The sequence below is a fragment of the Globicephala melas genome, chromosome 8 (assembly GCF_963455315.2).
Source record: "Globicephala melas chromosome 8, mGloMel1.2, whole genome shotgun sequence".
Lineage (NCBI taxonomy): Eukaryota > Metazoa > Chordata > Mammalia > Artiodactyla > Delphinidae > Globicephala > Globicephala melas.
Window position 1 is genome coordinate 33,951,018 of NC_083321.1, and position 20,221 is coordinate 33,971,238.

At 35.0% G+C, this 20,221-nt stretch overlaps 1 protein-coding gene across 1 annotated transcript in view; it reads right to left on the reverse strand.

Annotated features, from left to right (window-relative positions):
* The window catches only part of SLC17A6 (solute carrier family 17 member 6), a 38,351-nt gene that overhangs the window by 4,776 nt on the left and 13,354 nt on the right, over nt 1–20,221 (reverse strand). The window contains exons 4-8 of the mRNA XM_030864948.2: nt 11,270–11,384; nt 10,083–10,170; nt 9,463–9,549; nt 6,331–6,473; nt 2,448–2,597 (exon numbers count right to left, since the gene is read on the reverse strand). Coding sequence (XP_030720808.1) covers nt 2,448–2,597; nt 6,331–6,473; nt 9,463–9,549; nt 10,083–10,170; nt 11,270–11,384 — 583 coding nt within the window. The remainder of the gene's footprint in view (nt 1–2,447; nt 2,598–6,330; nt 6,474–9,462; nt 9,550–10,082; nt 10,171–11,269; nt 11,385–20,221) is intronic.

Sequence of the window (20,221 nt, forward strand, 5' to 3'; positions counted from 1 at the left end):
TAATTATATGTAAGACATTGTCCTCTGGACATCACGGGGGCAGAAATTATGAACAAAATACATGTTAATTGTATATTACCACATATATGGACTTAGTACATTTTGTATGTATAAAGATACAAGGAAGATTTTTACTAAGTATACTTTGAAGCGCAATTCCTGGAAAATGTTAAGTATTAGATAAATGTTTATTATTTGTATAAACATGCCCTTCCGAACTAGATTACTGAAGGTTTGAGAAAAGATTCTATTTTATAATGCTGTATACTGTGGTGTCACGACCATTGACTTGGTATGGTTAGTAATTAAGGTAGTAAAAGACTCTAAAATACCTTAAATATCCAAGCACTTTAATTCTCTCTTTCGCTCCAGATGGAAAATTTTTAATATTATTATTCTCAGTGCATTGACGAAGAAACTGTGACTTAAAGGAGGGTTATGTCATTCTCAAGGGGTTGAGAAGTTTTATATATGAGTATAGGCTGAGACTCTGTGTGTGTGTGTGTGTGTGTGTATGAAAAAGCCATTGCACTTGTGGTTTTGTCTACAGGATACTCAATTTAACTAAGGTTGGTTAGAACCATTCTCCATGTAAATATTTTAGTTCACTTAAATTTTGTTGCACTTCTGAAAGATGGTCTTAATACCATTATTTACAGGTAAGAAAACTGAGGATGACAATTATTCAAGAGCAGGCCCAAGATTATGTTATGTATCAACAGTCTCTTGCAGAGCTTGGATTTGGGACCATGTCAGCCTGGCTCCAAAGCCCATGCTTTATTTCCTCAATCACCTCCTTTTCACATTTTTCAGGTTAAGTCAGTAATTTTTTTAACCAGTATAATTAAAATCTTCAGACCAATCTGTGTAGAATTTATCCAAAATTCTAGTTAAAAATATGGTAAGTGAATCAGAGCAACATATCTGATTATATTTAGTTTTTGCAAGAGATCGTTGCTTTTACTCAGGCATTTTCAATTAATTGGAGCTACAAGGCCAGAATGACCACACAGTTTCATTAACATCAATTGGCTCCTTCACTCTCCCCGACGAGACCTGACTTGATTAATAGCCTCTCAGTGTCATATTTGTCCTAGATTGTGAAAATGGACTCACACCTCCAGCAGCCTTTGTTGAGAAGTATAACACCTCTCAGAGCTCCCAAAGGCTACCCTGCAATGTTTGATCAGCTCCAGAGAGAGGAGCCCTGTCTAAAGCAGTCATTCGTCTCAAGAATGGAGGAAACAGTTTCCTTAGAAACAGGGATTACAAAAGAGCTCTTAGAATAGAGACTCCTAAATTCAGGTTTTCTTCAGTTCCAGGCCTCAGATAGTCTTTCAAGTAGAGACATAATATGAATAGCGAGCCCAGCTGGACTTACGTAATGACATGAAGAGAAATAGCAAGTCCATGGCCAATATAGACAAATGGGTTCAGCAAAGGGCTTGGCACAGAGATGGCATTGAACAAATACTTGTGAAATGCTTAAATGAATTACGGTTTACCTGAATTTGAATGGCATAGTAAAGGGAATTGAAACATAAATCAAAGGATATGGGCTTACACTTGATTCTGTCACTTATTGTTAGCTTGGCCTTAGGCAATTTAAATACCTTCCCTAGTCTCTGTTTCTCCGTCATTTCCATAGAAATGACGAAAGTTATCCAGCTGGTAGACCAAACAAGGTTGTTCATGAGTATGAAAGGACTTTGTAAATTTCATGTAAAGTAGTATTTTTATGTTCATTTTATCCTTCTAAAAATCTCAAAATGATTATATTTTCATAGCGACAAATAAATGTCTGTAGCATTGAGAATGCTGTGCTATAATTGTAAATGTATTATTTTTGTCTACACCACCAAGCTGTGAACTCTTGAGGAAAGGAACCACGTTTTTATTTCTGAATCTAACACATAAATCTTCACATATCATGTTCCACAAATGCTTGCTAAATGATTAAACTGGATAAATAACATACAAGAATGTTTTCAGATATTTTTGCTATCCTCAAATCTTTTAGCCAGACAGATTTCTGAGAGCATTGAAGAAAAGTTAGATTGATAATTATATAAATACAATTCTATTGTAATAAAAGAATTTTTGTTCACTGTTGTATTGTCTTTGACCTGAAACTTCAAGGGAATTATGTTTATTTACAGGGAAAAGGCTATATTGCTACCCACCTCAACCAGGATGTAAGCTCTCTGAGGGCAGAGAATAGGTCTGTTTTGTCTGTGCTCCCAGCAACAAAGAGCCATTTCTATCAGGCACTTGATTGTAGTAGGCACTCATACACCTTACTTAGTCTTTGTTTATTAGAAGTTATTTGTTGAATAAATAAATGAATAACTCATGAAATTTAGAAGGTAAAATCTTGGCAAAGGAACTTAATGGTCACTTAAGTAAAAAAATAATGCTCTAGTTAAAGAAGGATAATTTTTACATACCTTGCTGATTTCAAATCCAAAGACTTCCTCAAAATATGCTGGCTGACTAATAAGCAATAAATAAAAAGTCCAGCTTCTGCAGAAGTTTGCAACAATTATTGCATAGACTGGCATAGATGTAAAAAATTTCCTCCATGGAGTCCTGAATTTCTGAAATCCCAAAAAGAGAGCCATTCTGACCATTATAAATATTTTCTAACTTAAATGGGAATAATAGATACTTCGCATTTTTAGGATATGTACGTTGGGGCATGAGTAGGAGGTAGGCAGGAGGTAGTGAATCATTAATTGCAACAGTCCAGTCAAACTTAGCTGCATGAATAATTGTTGAAAGAAGAGAAAAGGATATCAGTCTCTCCTTCTGATTAAATTGATTTAGTTTTAGAAATATACAAGATTCTATATTTATAGAAAAGTAATTCCAAAAGCAGAGATCCTAGTTTCCAAGATCTTTGTTTTGTTTTGGCAGTGATAGATCAGGTCTCAGCTAAAACTCACTGCCAAATCAGTGACCTTGTTGGTATCTGACATATTTTATTTAAAATGTTGAAAATTCAATGTATCAATAGTTAGGAGGAGAAAAATAAGAAGAATTAAGAGTGCAATATCCTAGGCCCTATCAAAAGTCAATGATAACACTACCTAACTACAAATTCTCTTGATAGCCAGTGCATATCAGTATAAACTCTGTGACACTGGAGTGCAAGATTCGGTAAAATTCACATGGTATACATCTGGGTTAAAGCATGTGGCCACCCAGCATACCATGGATACATCATAACTAGTTATTTATGATATTCAAGACATTCAAAATTAACTTAAATATGATTGGCTTTGCTTATGACACTCAAAAAATTACACCTAGTATACTTAAAGATCCTGTGTATGCCCAAATATAAAACAAATATCTTTCCCCAAGACTAATATTTTTAGACCTTAACATCTCTTTTAGACCTTAACATCTCTCACAGTTCCAAACACTTTCTCAATTCTTTATTTTGAGCACTGAAATACTGTTTGGTGAAGAAACAATAGCCTACTCTAACTGTGTTTAATGCTAGCTTTGGATTATTAACCTGACCAAATTAGTAAAAGAGGTGGCATACATATTTTACACAGATTTAGTAATTATTCCTGGATGTAGAACCTCATAATTGCTAGTATTAATTGTGAATCTAATGAAACTTCTTACAGATCACTTTAAAGCAATATAGTAGGAAGATATATTGTGGTGCTCACAAGGAACAAATCAAAACACAAAAACCTGTCCTAATAATAAACAGTGAGTATTGTGGCTTTAGATAAAAGTTCTAGTGACACCATCATAGATAGATTCAAAAAGTGCAGAGTTAAAAGAATTTTTTCTGATGTGTTCTGGAAAAGTGGTGCTAGATGAATCTACTTATTTCAAAGATGGCCAAATGCAGGAATGTCTATTATAACATTATAGTTGAATAAGTAATAACTTCAGAACATCATAAGAAAATATTTTTTTCCTGCTGAGAAGGTGTTGTTTTTAATTCATACCAGGATCATCTCTATTAAGTACTTTTTCTTCAGGCTGCAAAACATTTCAACAAATATAAGAGAAAAGTGTCCAATCATATATCTTAAAAAATTGTTGGTAGCTGTAGGAGGGCTTATGGTATTCTGATAACATTCTATTTACTGAACTGCTGTTTGCTTCACAGGTGTGTTTAGTTTATAAAAAATCAGCAAGCTATTTGCTTACGATTTGTGCACTTTTCTGTATGTATTTATATTTAATTATCTTGTAAAGAAAAAAATAGAGATTTAAAAGACATTAGAGTCAACTGCAATATGTGATCCTTAATTGGATCCAGACTCAAAACAAATGGCTACAAAAGACATGAATATTGACTAGGTATTAGGATTTGAATCGGGTATCAGAAACTTGAAAATGATCTAGTTATTAGATAATGTTAGAGAATTATTTTCAGTTGTGTTAGGTATGATGATAGTACTTAGTCTGTGAAGGAGAATATTCTTATTTTTCTAGAGATGCATGTATTTTGGGGTAAAGAGTTATGATACCTCATTTACTTTAAAATCGTTCAGCAAAAAGAAAAGTGAAATAAATAAGGCAAGATGTTAAAAACTTGTTTCTATACAGTGGATATATGGATGTTCCTGTTACTTATTCTTTCAATTGTTATTGAAATTGATCACAAAAAGCTCAAAATAACTAAAGTACAAGTCCTATTCCCACTTGATCTCATTTTTAAATTTACTTCAGGAAAGTAAAAAACATCAGTAAGAAGTAAAATATTGTGTCTAGAAACACAGTAAGGTCTAGAAAATGGGGAGTTTGAGCTTATCTATACTGTTTTATCAATCTACCAATTATTCCTTTTTGGCTCATTTCCAGAAATTGGTTTTCAATTAGACTAAATTTCTTATTGTTTTAAAAAATTTATGCCTGACCTGGACACACAACCTCTCGAGAACTGGTAAATAAAAGAAGTATATTTGATCACTAAAGATATGGGCCAATCAGACTATTTTTGACTAGAAATTGAAGCAAAGTACTGAACTCACCATAGATTAGTCTATGTTTAGATTCCATTCAGAGCAACTGGAGCTGGTGGGCACCAGAGCTTACTGCCAACATCCACACCACCCCGCACATCACCACTTGCTTCTTGAGTAGCTACCATTAGAAAGAAATGACCAGTCTCTTTACAGAAAGAAACAGGAGGGGCACGTTCTAATGCCACTCTATTTAGCTAATGGAACAATTATAATGTAAGATTTTTTTTAAGTACTGGTTTGACTTCTGAATGATATCCAATATGGCATTTTTCTTATTCATTAAAGGCCAAGATACCCTCAGCAACAATGGGTGACAGACCTTTTTTTTACCTAGGATGAGATGTCAAAGACAGGCCTTCCCTAATAAATGAAGTAGAGAATCAGAGCTGAAATAAAATAGAGTTGAAATTGGAGAGAAGCCTTTAAAAGAAAGAGGAGAAGCATAATGCATGAGGGGCATTGGTTCCTCAGCCAATGTAACTTCCTCAGCCAGAGTAACTTCCAACTCTTAGCCTAAAGAAATTGAGCTACTGATTAGGTGCTGAATTACTGAACCTGTCTAAATACATTACTTTTGCTTAACAGTTTTCTTTTCTTTTCTTTTTTGTAGCATCAGATGGCTATTCATGAATTACTATTTATGATGTATTAATATGTGTGCTAAAATATTTACTTACTGATATACAACTGCATTTCTCTCTACATCAGCAAATCCTGCCCAAGAAACTAAATCATAATCAGAAAAAGGCTTCACAACATTATCTTTATAATACTTGATCTTCATATAGTAGTCCTAAAAAATTGGTAACATTTTATCAATAAAATGGTTATATTATATTAAGAATACTTTTCAGGTTAGCTACCTATGGTTGGCATGCTAATGCTTACTAATGCTTACTAAATCACATAGAAATACACATGTATAAAACTTAGATTTAGAATATTCAATGAACAAAACTAGCCCTTTTCATGACTGTGTTAGGTGATTTGACATTTCCTATAATCTAAATTTAACAAATATTGGTTGAATTTGTTTCAATTATAAGCTATGTTGAACTGTTTTTAAAAACTTGTTGAGGTTTACAGTCATAGCTATAATTCAGTTGAAATTTGAAGATGCATAAGAAAAGATAAGGAAAAGAAAATAAATCATAGATGGAGGAAGTAGCAATAATTTCTAAATCAGGGAATATGCATGGAGTAAAGAAAACAATCATGATTGATACCAAATTAGTTTTGTTGAATAGGGACTCATAAAATAATCTTGTTGGTCAAAGGGAGGTGAGATGGAGAACAAGAATAGGAATATACACCATAATAAAGTTCTTACTTCCATTGCACCTAAAAGATTTGCACTCTCTCCAATGCTTTCTTCTATGTACCTACGTTCTTCATCTGTAATAGTAGGATGCTTTGCAGGACTCTCATAAGACACCAAAAGCCAAAACATGTACCAGATCATTCCAAAGCTTCCTGAAAGCAAAAGTTCAAAAGGAAAAGCCATCATAAATACTTCCATTTAACAGTCATTTACTGGAATAAAACTACAATAATCTTGTGATATTCCATAGAATATGAATTCAAGCTTATGTTTCTCCAAATGAATCTAGCCATCTTTGCTTGTCTTTTGCCACCAGACTTCAAGCATCCTGAAAATTGGTCCTGTAGTTTTATCTCTTTGTCACTATTAAATAATGTGGATACACAGGAAATTCACAATAAACAATTATTGAATGGTGTAGTTTGGAACATGTTCATACAACCAACAAAGATTTACTGAGAAGCTACTCTTCCAGGCACTCTGCTGAGTGAGAGAAATATGATAAACAAGACAAAAATCCTGTCCTCAAAAAATTTCTCTAGGAGTGAATCCTTTTATTTTTGTCTGTCTTTAATATGTGCCAGTGGTCTGCATTTCCAGGGAAAAGAAATGCTTGTTTCCCTCTCCTGTTAGCACTTCCAGATCTAGTAAACAGACTATTAAATAAAATCTAGAAGAATATTTTAGCCTGAATAACTATTATACATGAAAAATGGGCTTCTGTAATTAATGTGATAACATTCAGCAGTTTATGTGACTGTATACCACAGCACATACTATTGCCTATTGATCATTGTTTGGGCAGATGAAAGTTATGAATTCCAATATAATAAATATACTACTGCAAGTTCTTTTTCATCCCTTTATATAGCACTCTCACCATTAAAATATACCCTTATTGTGCAATATAAATCTGAAGCATTAATAATAGAAAACTTTCACATAATTTATTCTGGTTTCCCAGCAACTGGCCATTTCATTTCTGCCTCATGCTGTTCTATTTCCCCCCTGGGTAACAATATAAATGCCCCTGACCTCTATAATACTGTTTTGGGTTTTTTTTTGACTGTTCAATCTCCAAGTGTTCCTGAATACCATAACTTCTGATGTGCTGTGCCCTTTTAATTACTGAACATGACAGCAAACACTATTTGGAATCAGATGGTGTATGAAAATTTGGTATAGTGTAGCAGTTATGGAGTATGGCTCTTCCCAGATGAGAATCCTGGCTGTGTCACTCATTAGCTACATCTTCTAATCAGTAACTAAATCCCTGAAAATCTCCGCTATGAAATAATTCCTTTTTTTTATAAGATTGTTGCAAACAGAAGTTAAAGGAGGTAATACATAAAACAACTAGCACAGAGGATGGCACAAAATAAGCACTCAATAAATGAGAACTCTTGTAATTTAGTAATAATTATCATTTCCACTAACTGAATACATCTAAAATGCCAGACACTCTGCTAATTGCTATATATGCATTATATTTTTTTAACTTAAGCTGCCATATGGGTCTTATCTCATTAATTTTTAAAATATGAATATTGAATGTGTGGCTCAAAGACCAAATTTTTGTTACACACAGCAAGTAAACAAGTACAATTATATGACATTTTCAGATTGATATTTAAACTTTGTAGCATTCAATGATAAATATTGAGATATAACTTGAAATAATGAGGTTGGTTGTCATGAGTCCTCTGTGGAAATTAATATTCTTACTCTAAAGTCACATCACATCTTCAATTAAGTAATGGACTAAGGCACAAATCAGAGAATTTAATGGATGGCAATACCAACTTGTAATATATACCCTATAAGTAAGTGCTTTAAACCTCTTTGAATCATGGGCTTTTAAAAAAGTCAAACAAAAGGTATGGATTAAAATCTGATAAAAAGATCTCCCTAGAACACAAAAATATGTACAAGTACATGTATGGCTTACCATTTAGGGCATTCATGAATCCAAAACCCAACCACGGCTTTTTTTTTTTAACATCTTTATTGGAGTATAATTGCTTTACAATGTTGTGTTCGTTTCTGCTGTATAACAAAGTGAATCAGCTATATGTATACATACATCCCCATACCCCCTCCCTCTTGAGTCTCCCTCCCACCCTCCCTATCCCACCCCTCTAGGTGGTCACAAAGCACCGAGCTGATGTCCCTGTGCTATGCAGTTGCTTCCCGAAGTGAGAGAGTAGCACTGACACATATACACTACCAAATGTAAAATAGATAGCTAGTGGGAACCAACCATGGCTTTTGAACCAGGATAAGAGACCCTACCATAAAGTACATTTAACAACATTCTGCAAATACAAGAACTTGCTTTAATGAGAACATTTCAAAATTAGAATGGATCATAGCAAATTTGGAAGCAGCCAGGTCCTGTTCTGCTCACCATGACTTCATTAATCTTTCAGATTCTTCTGCCCATGTTCAAAAATGGTATTAATCAGTGACAACATCAGTTGGAATCCAGATCTCTTATATTTCTTCTTTCCTTTTTATTAAAAAAGAATCTCTTAGAGAGACACTACAGGGATACTTTCAAGTACTATGCTTCCAGGTTCTGGTTAGAAAGTGAACAGAAGGGGAGTTTGGACTTTGGGTTTCGTGTCAGTTTTTTCCACTTAATCTTCTTTAATTCTGGGGAAATATGGACTAAAATGTGCTGCTGCTGCAGCTGACTGCTAATAGTTCATCACAAAACTGAATTTTTGCATTAGCGCTAATATCACCTTTCAGCTTTCTACCCCTATTGAGTCTTGAGGAAGCAGGATTAGGGAAATGCCCAAAAAAGCAGGAGCCGAAAAAGAGAAGTGGGTGCTGCCCAGCTTCTTCCTCCTAATCAGCTTTGAATCAAGAGCTAATTTAATTATTTCATAATCAAGGACAACACATACCATACATTACAAAGTTTCCATCAGCAATGTGGTTGCTTTGAAAAACAAAAAATAACAGTGTAGAGAAAATCACAGAGATAAAACATTTTCCTTGATCTTCTCAGAATAAAAGGAAAGGAATCTTCATGAAAAAATAATAATTAGCAAACACAATATAGTCACTGATCTATCTTACTGTTTTAGTTTATGCACATTTCTTTTAACTCTATTGTATAGAAATGCAACATACCATAGACATAGAATACTGAAGACCAGCCAGTATACTGTACAAGAATGCCAGCTAAAGGCATTGCAATCACAGCTCCAGCATAGGAACCTAAAGTAGAAGAGAAAATGGGAGGAAGGTAAGTGAAATCAATAAAATTCTTGACTTCATTTCATGTTTCTTGGTTGGATCACACAAACACACCCTTGCACACTTGGGTGTGTGTGCACTCACACCCATGCACATCCAAACACATACATATGTCTATGTACTTAGCCTTAGGAGTACAAGACTACACAAGTGAATATTACCTACTTACCCAAGTCAGATATATAAAAACAATACAATACTATAATTTAAAAAAACATTTAAAAGACTATAATAAAAATTATTCATGAGTATATTTGAAAACCAGATGAAATGAACAAACTACTATAAAATACAAAATGTAAGAAGGAATAGAGGATTTGAGGAGACTAATAATAATTACAGAAATTGAAATGGTGGGTCAAAAACCTTTCCTCACGTATACATACAGACACACCACAAATGGTTTTACAGGTGAGCTTTACCAACTTCCAACTCTTATCAAAGTTGTTCCTAAGCTTTTGCCGGCCATAACTATATCTGCACATAATACTCACCACAAAAGGAGGTGGTTGCCAGTCTACTCCTCTCTAGAGGAGGGGCCCATTTGCTCCATATCCCATGACATGCTGGGTAGGTGACGCCCTATGATGGGAGAAGATATCCATCACCATTTAGGATGCAGGATCATTGTAAAATAAGTACATTCACTTCTCTGATGCAATGCTGTTTCCTTAGAATGGGTGCAAGGTCTTAGGGAAAGCTGCCACTCATGGGCCTTTCTTTGCTCATTCCATGAAATTCCATTTTAAAAACTTTCAGCCCAGACCAGGTAAGACATGGCCTCTTTTTTAGTCAACTGTTCAAATTCTTCCCACCCTTCAAGACTTCCTGCTACCTCAAGTTTCTTCTGATTAAGGCCAAAGAAAAGATCCTCTATTACTCAGTTCATCTGCAATTCTGAACAGTTAGAGTAATTTGAGACACATTTTTGTGAGGCGTTAAACTCAGTTATTCCTAACTATAAGGAATCCCTACAGAGGATGGTGACGCTTAGATCCTTGAAGGTCATACTTCCTGAAATTAGTGTCTAGAACTTAAAACCTTAAAAATATTCTTTTTCTGTTATCTTGATCCTATCATTTCTTTTTTCTTTATGGAGAGACAGGAAATTGTTTTCAGTGCCTTAACACTTTATCTGGCTTGTCTACTCCCACCATACTTCATGGAAAGAGAAGGGGCAACAGGTACGCCATTCTCAAGTTTTTAAATGATGTTCTTTCAAAGGCTACAGGCTGATGGAGCAAAAGTCAATCATTAGAGTTAGACGCCAAAAGTATACATTCAATGAAATGTTTTAGTGAAAACTCAGATCGTGATTTAAAGCCAACAGGGACTTGTTATAAAACTCTCCAAAGGTATTAATTCAAGGTTATCACCAGCAGAGGATGGACTCAAAATTTTTATCACAGCACATTAACAAAAGTGCCTGTTGTTTTTTTTTTAAATCAAATAGTCACTAGACATTTCTTTAACACCACTAAATTCTAGAGAAGTGGGGTAAGCTGTCACAGTTGTAGTTTGTCATCATTTAAAGACATCTGATTTCTAATTTTCCAATTTTTTTAGCACTCTGTAGACACAACCTAATAAAATATATTTATTTGTAGATCAAAACAAAGATAATCTTCTGATTCTTACTAGCATGCCAACCTTAAAATGATGTCATCCTGTAGTTGCATACCTCAACAAGTCCCTGCAGTATCCTAACAAAGATGACACACCCATAATGCACTCTGGCTGCTGATGGGATTAGCATATTCAGGGTAGAGGTAAGAAGTATGGCAGCTCCAAAAACCCTGAAAAATAAAAGGAATTAATAGATCTACATTTCTCAGATCAAGGTTAATTGCAAGCAATTTTAAGGTAGACTGTTTTATTCTAAAAGAATAAGAATGTTCTGAACTTGATTGGCTAGCCACTGCAAATAGATACTTGGACTACCTTGCATTGCTATATCATTTGAAGCACAAGAAATAAAAGAAGGACCCAATAAATCTGGTTATACTTAATTTTTTCACTTTCTTCACAGACCTAATTACAAATTGCAAATAGATAATTAATCATTGTATATGTTTTTGGTCTATATATCAGTCTACAATGTAAGGTGCTTAAGGGCAAGAGCTTGTTTTTTAGATACACTTTTGTATCTCTAATGCATAGCACAGTGCCTGATACATAGTAGATACTCACTGAAGAGTTGTTGAAGAAATAATAAATGCCTAAATGGAATTGTAACTCATGTGATACCATGAAGTATGGTAAATATGATTCCATTCATAAAATTTTATGAAACAAATCTCATGATCAGCTCCCTCAGGACATGTTTATAATAGAAATCATGATCACTTAATATATCTATCTCAGGTTTGTCTGTCTTTTTGCGTAGATGGGTAGGTGGTGGGATTCTGTCTGAGGCACACCTGCCCTTGCATACATATAAACAACAATTCAAAGTTGCTAACACTTTTATCCATCTGCAAGTAAAAATTCCATTCCATCATCAACCGAAAAATCTTCCATAATGCTAATACCAAGCAAGAAAAACATCCCCTTAACTGGGCAAATTTAGAAATATTTTCTGGCAAAGAAATTTGGGGACACATTATATCTAATGAGCTAAGCTGTGTGTTCTGTGCAAGTTTTTTCAAGTCAAACTTTGAGCCTTGGATTCAGTCAAGATTGGTTGCCTCATAGAAGCTCTCATTTTTCCAAGGGCCCATTGAAATGTAACTGTTAAAGACATGAGTTTCTGAAAGGGGTCTTGATCATTATTAATTTGCTCCTGAAATTTGAGAAATGGCTTTATGAAGGGCTGAAGTGGATCAGCTCTTTTTCTATGAATCATAGACTGGGCCAAATACATTTATTTACTTGATGTAGCCTAATATGTACCTGTCCTCAATGGCTTTTCTTCAGAGGTAACTAGTCACTCAGGAGGTGAATATTCTGTTCCATTCTTCCTCTGTGCTGTTTGCTAAATAGGTATCTTTGAGTTTGAGTCAAAGAATAACTTATTTCCTAAATGTTGAGCACAAAATAGAAACTTTCTATTCCTAGAAATGATTATTCTCATTAAAATGCCACACATGCAGTGATATTAAACTTCTGCCAAATATGGATTTATTTTTTAGAAAATAAATGCAAAAATCCCATAACCTGTCTTTATAAAATAAAAATCCAAAATTGTTATTTAAATTGATTTAAAATGTATTTTCATGCTTGATTACTTTCAAGTTAAAGGAATTTTCACCTCTTTTAAGACTGAAATACGCATGTTCTTGTGTGCAAACCCCAGAACACTTTGGAGGTTTCCTTTAAGGCTGAGAGGAACTAGATAGAAGGAAATGTATGTAGCAAGTTTCCTGGACATAGTGGTAAATGGTACCTGATCCCAAAGCCCAATGAGGAAAACATATTTTCCCCCTGTTCTGGGAGTTTGAATGTTGAACATGTACAACAGAGAGGATGAAGGCAGAAAGTGCAGATGACACAGGAGTTCTGGGCATATGGGTAGGCTGTCTTGATACTGAAAAACCAGTGTTGAGAGTATCTTTCTGTAGATCCATCCCATTTTGCTTATTATGCTTGATAATAATGAGACTGGGGCTGCTTAAGACATCAAGGATAAAGAGAACCAGAGCTACATGGTGCTAAAGGATTTTCAAAATTGTCTATATGAGTTATGCATCCACCCCATTCAGCCCTTTGGAAGAATTCCTTCAAACTGTCATCTATGAACCAGCTGCATTAGAATTCCCTGGAGTGCTATTAAAAATGCAGATTTCTCACTCCAGACTTTCCAAACCAGAATGTGCTAGGAGTGAAGCCTGGAAATCTGTTCTAATAAGTAGTCCAGGTGCTAATTTTGCATGCTAAGTTTTACAAAAAAAATAAAAACAACAACAAAAAAAAACTGTACTTTTTAAAATCCAGGTTTATCTAACATATGTCTTTTCTAATACTGTACTTATTTTGAAAGAATGATGCATGATGTTTATTTTCTATGAATATAGCTTTTAATCATCAGTTTCTTTCTCCCTATTTGAAAGAGTTTAAAATACTGCTATCTCTAGATAAACTAGAGAGAGATGAATTTTACCCATTCTTTAGCTCAAGGTTTCTCAACCTCCACACATTGATATTTTAGGATGGTTAATTCTTTGCTGTGGGATGTAGTCCTGTGCATTGTATCATGTTAACAGCACCCCTGACCTTTATGCACTATATGCCGGTAGCACATGCCTCCAAGTTGTGACAACCAAAAATGTCTCCAGCAATTGCAAAATATCCCTTGGGGGATAAAATCACCTGCTAGTAGAGCTGAATCAATTATGAACTATTTGTTACTCAACTCATACTATAGTCAGAGCTAAATTTAATAAGTGCTTATTTAACTTGCTAGACAGGACATGAACATTTCACATGCCATAAAACCCACAACCATCTAACAACCTAATGACATGGGCATTATTAATACACCCATCTTATAGATGAAGAAACTAAACCTGAGATAAGTGAAATCACTTGCCCAAGTTGTTAACCAGCTCTAGGTAGAGGAGCCTTGTTTCAAATCTAGTCTGATTCCAAAGTCAGTGGGTTTTGCCACTGGGATTTATACCTAATTATGCACATAATATGTAGTTAGTAATGTGTTTCAGTATTCTAACCATAAATTTAAATAATCATCTTCACAAAGCTACTTGAAATCACACTACTATTCCTGAGATAAAATGTCAATAGATCACTTTAGATGTTTATTTTCCACTCTTACCCTGAATATAGTTTCCAATTATATAATCTGTGACATTTCTAAATGCTTCCTACTTTTACCTTTCTTAATCTGTTTAACAATCCATTTTCATTATTAGTGGCCATTGCATCATAAAAATAGATTGACTGGGCTTCCCTGGTGGCGCAGTGGTTGAGAATCTGCCTGCCAATGCAGGGGACACGGGTTCGAGCCCTGGTCTGGGAAGATCCCACATGCCGCGGAGCAACTAGGCCCATGAGTCACAACTACTGAGCCTGCGCGTCTGGAGCCCGTGCTCTACAATAAAAGAGGCCGCGATAGTAAGAGGCCCGCGCACCGCGACGAAGAGTGGCCCCTGCTCGCCGCAACTAGAGAAAGCCCTCGCACAGAAACGAAGACCCAACACAGCCATAAATAAATAAATAAATAAATGGATTGACTTTTTTCTAACTATTTAAGAATACGATCCATCGAAATTTTCAGAACCTAGTCTTCTTTTCTAATTTCATGAAAATGATATCCAAATCAACAGCCAAGTTATTAAAATTATGATTATCAAAATTCTTGGCCAATATGGGAAGACTTTATAGTTTTTCTTGATGTACTACATACAGCCCAAACTGAAGCAGCCACTTCATTCAACACTCATTTATGCATTCACACTCCAAACCTCTGTGAGACTATATTTAAGGTACTGTGTGGAGGAGAAGGGAGCTACAGTTTACGGAGCACTTACTATACTTTCTCCACCTACATTAATTCACTTAATCCTCACAACAACTCTCTGAGTTACACTTTCTTTTCATTTTATAAATCAGAGAATAGAGACAGACTGTGCAAGAAAAAAGCAAGCAATAGAGCTATTTGAATCCAGAACTGTCAGATACGGAAATCTGTAAATCTGCGCTCTTTCATCTACATGATGCAACTAGGCAGCTAGAAAAAGGCAAGGATGTCCTTGGTGTAATAGAAAAAAAAAAGAAAGACAAGTGGCCAAGAGACAACATATGCCAAAGGCCAAAACAAGAGTACAAATGGAAAGCAAAGGAGAGAAAAGTCCATTCCAGCTGGGGTGACCAGGAAACAAGTCCATCAGGAGGAAACTTTAAAGTTGGGCTTTGGAAGATTAATCTAAAAATGAATGAAGAAATTCCAAAGAGGAAATGGATCAGCAAAGTTTTGAAACATAGAAGAGATTAAATTACATACCAAAAACTAGGGCAGTATTGGAAATGGCTGGACACAGTAGTACACGTGAGTAGAAGTAAGAACGTCAGGAGTGAGGTGATGAAAAGGGAAGTTGTGAAGAGGGTTTGATGAAATGTAGATAGGATAAGGAAGGCAAGAGAAGAGACCATAAGTCCATGACATCTTGGAGATGATGGAGTTTAGGGTGATCATAGAGGGAAATCAATTATGCCCCTAAAGTCAAGTAAGTATGAAGCTTACTGAAATTGAGAAGAGAGGAAACTATGAAGTCAGGGAGACAGAAGGTGACCAGCATGCATGTAAGTTCAAGTAAGATGAAGGCTTGCAGGGGAGTAAAGGGGCCAAGGTCAATAAAGTTGGTAAAGAAAAAGAAGATGACATAAATATTGTACAGAAATTTTTGTAAAACTTTAGCTTTATTGCTTAATAACTATGTGACTGGAAAGTTACTTAATCTCTCTAGGCTTCTGATTCCTTGTCTATAAAAAGGGCAGTGCTGTGTAATGGTCTAGAGCATGGTTACTAGGCCAGACATCTGGGATTCAAAGCCCATTTCTGTTACTTATTAGTTGAGTGATCTTGAACAGTTTATTTTACTATCTATGCTTCATTCCTCATCTACAAAACATGGATATTTACAGAACCTATGAGTTATTACAAATTAAGCACCCAGAAGAATGTCTGGCATATCCTAATCATTTAAGAGGTATTAGTTGTTCAATGATTATATTAATCTATTATATTTCATAGGATTGCTGTGAGGCTAAATGAAATAATATACCTAAAAGGCTTAGTCTGGTGCCTGGCACATAAAAATAAATCCATAAATGTGAGTCAGTCAAGTAGAAATAATCATAGCCAATGGTGTTACGCTAGTGTGTGCCAGACACTATTCTAAATTCTCATTTTAATCTAACAACTATATTAGAGGGCCACCACTACTATTCTTATTTCACAGATAAAATAACCAAGTCCCAGTGAGTTAAATACATTGCTAAGGTCATATAGACATTAAGTGGGGAACTATGGTTTATAATGACTCAGTCTGATTGTAGATCCTAGGTATTTAACCACTAAGCTCTATTGCACTTTAATAGGGGCAGAACTAATACTAGCACCAATAGTGCCAGCAGCAACAGATAAAATAACAAAAGCTCTGAAAGACCAAAACATTATTGAAAGATGGATTGTCAAAGCAGTGGGGAGTGAGAGCAGAATTCTACTCTATCCTTCCTATGGTTTGTTTGTTTGTTTGTTTGTTTAGTATAGTTGACTTACAACATTATATTAGTTCTAGGTGTACAACATAGTGATTCAATATTTTTATAGATTAAACTCCATACAAAGTTATTATAAAATAATGCCTATAGTCTCTGTGCTGTACTTACATGCTTGTAACTTATTTAATTTATACCTAGTAGTTGGCTTTGAAGTAAGTAGTTAAATGGAGAGGCCCATTTCAGGAGGGTTGTCTTTTTATGAACAAAATCTAAGCTTCACAAAAGAAGTGGAAGAAATAGTAAAACTGAGTATGGAAAAGAAGTTCTAGGATATAACCTAGGTCAGCACTATGATTTCCAGAGTTCCTCACGTATGATCAACACCTTAGGAAGCTTGTTCAAACACGGAGTGCTGGGTGCCAGAGCTTCTGATTCCCTAGGTTTGCACGGTGCCTGAGAATTTGCATTTCTAACAAGTTCCCTGGTGAGGCTGATGTCGCTTTTCCTGATATTAGAATCATTGATTTAGCAGTACTATGCTAGATATTCCCCCAGCCATCACAGAAGAGACAGATCTGGGGCAAGGGACAGGCCCAGAGAGAACAGAGCTTGTCACCACAGCTGAAGTAAGAGCCTTACCTTTTATTATAGAGGGGAGCAGCATGGGTGGAAAGGAAACACCTGCTGAAAAGGACAATGTCCCTTATAAAACACAAATCATAATTAGATCATTTGATCAAGACCCAAAGTGAAGTTCTTTGACCTGGTTTTGATTGTCTTCATTAACCAAATTGACCGAGCAGCTGCCATATTTTTCTTGGGGGCATATGAACAGCATGACATAACATTAGTTAAGAATACACGTTCTATGGTTACACTGTACGAATTCAATTTCCAACTCTAATTTCTTACTATGTCTGACCTTGTGCAAGTTGTTAATACTTGAGTTCTCTAAGCCTTACCTCTCCATTTGTAAAATGGAGATAATATGTCTTCATAATTCAAGGGATTATCATGAAGATTAAATAAATCACTTATGAAAGGAGACAGTATCTGGTTAACAGTAAGTAGTTTATAGTATCAGTTATCATAATATAGAAATTCCCTAACATTCAACAGAGTTTTCAGAGAAGTTTTATTCTCTGTCTTTTTCTTCCAGAATGTTTTTGCCCTAATTAATAATGCTATTTCTGTGACCATGGATTCAAAGTCATTCTGTATTATCCTGAAATTCTAGAAGCTTAAAGTGCATGAATTCTAGCTCCCATTCTGAGGGCATATAGAATTGATTAAAATGCGTCAGCCTCTCAATCTGTGCCTCAACAGTCCATCTAAAATACCTGACAGGAAACAAACAAACAAAAATTGACAGCCTTCTTCAGATCAATTTTACTTGTCTTGGAATCCCCACAGACTTGCCCCCAATACCTACCCACCATACACGCACGCATGCCTTTCTTTTCCAGCTAATTGCCTCTCTCAGATATTCCTAAAGCACTGTAGATCATTTTTATAAGACTTAACCCAAGATATCATGTGTTCCTCCATCCCCCACGTTATCTGTGTCTCTTGGAGGGCACAGTCTAGGTCTTTCATTTCTTCAAACTCCTTGATGGTAGCAGAATACTTTGCTTGTGGCATGCTCTTAAGAAATGATCACCAGTTACTTTTTTATAAAGATTTTAAATCGAGGGAAATGAAATCTTCCCTTCCTGAGATATACGTAGGTGATAACAGGTATTTTTTTCTTTGAGCTTTCTTTATCCCAATAGCCTTAAAATCAATTGACCATTTATTTGTTCTCGAGTTTTTAATGGGGACAAACTGCTGTTCTGGGTATCCTAACAATCTAGGAAGCTGAGTTACTCTCATAGAATAACTATAGGATGGTAGCTATGGACTACAGAATTTAGAGTACTCCTGTGGATAAATCCTCACTTGAAATAGTTGCTGAGTTCAAGTACATGACCCAGTCTGGCCTCATCCTTAAGTCTTCCAGACAACATTGTGGAATCTCCTGAAACCAACTGCCATTACACTTTCTGTTCAGCACAACATCCTCATTAGCTTTTGAAACCACTGTCTTTGAAGCTCTGCTTTCAAAATTAAACTAGGTGCTTCAGAGGTGATATATTGTTCTCTTAAAGAATCTCTCCATTTATCAATATTTAACATAGTTGTGTATGTTGTATTATGCTTGATAGTCATGATTTTTGTTTGGCTTGATGTTACAAAAACAAATATAAGCATTGAATATATTTTTGATAACTCAACAGAAGGAAATAGATTACATACTAAGAAACATTTAATATTCATGTGAGTTTTATTTTCCCTAGCACCAGTCTCTGACACACAATTACATTTCACAGCAATATTGCCCTGAAAATATTACCCAGCATTACCTGTTTTTCAAGTTTATCAAAAGACTTGTCTAAAAATCAAAACCATGCAAATAAATAGATATTTTAAATTATTCCACAGCTGTGCTGCTCTTTCCTATGGACCTAGCCCAGCACTAAGTAATATAGTAATTTTTTAAAAGAGACTATAAAATAGATTTTTTTAAAGAACATACACACAAATCTATCCAATAGGAAAAATATATTTAGTAAAGAAGCACATCATTTGAAATCAGACATACTGGGGTTCATATGCCAGATCTTCCTCTTACCAGATAGTGATCTTTGGGAAAATAACTCTGCTATTCTCTGTTCAGTTCTCTCATCAGTAAAACAAGTATAATAATGTCTGCCTTATAGAGTTGCTATAAGGAAGAATGATGATATGTATAAAAAGTTTAGTGATACATATATTTATTATTCTATTTAATTCTAATTGCATCTGCCTCCTGAAATGGAAAACTAAGGCAATTATGAAGACAATTTATATTTCATATCCTCTCTCTTCCCACCCCCAATACAAATGTACTGTTTAGGGTGAGGTAGAAATTTTATACCTCAATGATCTACTTCACATTGATTGAAAAGCTCTTCTGATATTCACTCACCCCTTTCCATTTCACATAATTAGAGTGTCTCTTCTGTGTTTCCATGCAATGGAGCTGGCTTTCTATTTTTCCCCATTTTAATCTAAAAGCTAGATTTCTGGACTCTTTTTAACTATGGATTAGGAGAAGGCTGTCCTCTACTCCATCATATAAATTAAACAGTCATGCTACTGCTTGACGTCAGGAGGCTCAAAGAGAAAATTTGTGCTGTTTTTCAGATTCATTTTTACAATCTTTGTGTCTTTTGAAATTCCACTGTGGATTTTTTCAGGTGCATTTTTCAATGCCTCGCCATAGGTTAAATGTTAAACTTTAAAACATATCAAATAATAATGTAGTTTATCTGAGAATGTTTTAATGAATTGGTGATTATAGAATAGACATTTAAGACTCTATTCAGTATAATTAACCAATTACACATTTGTAAAATTAATCCAATTTCTGATT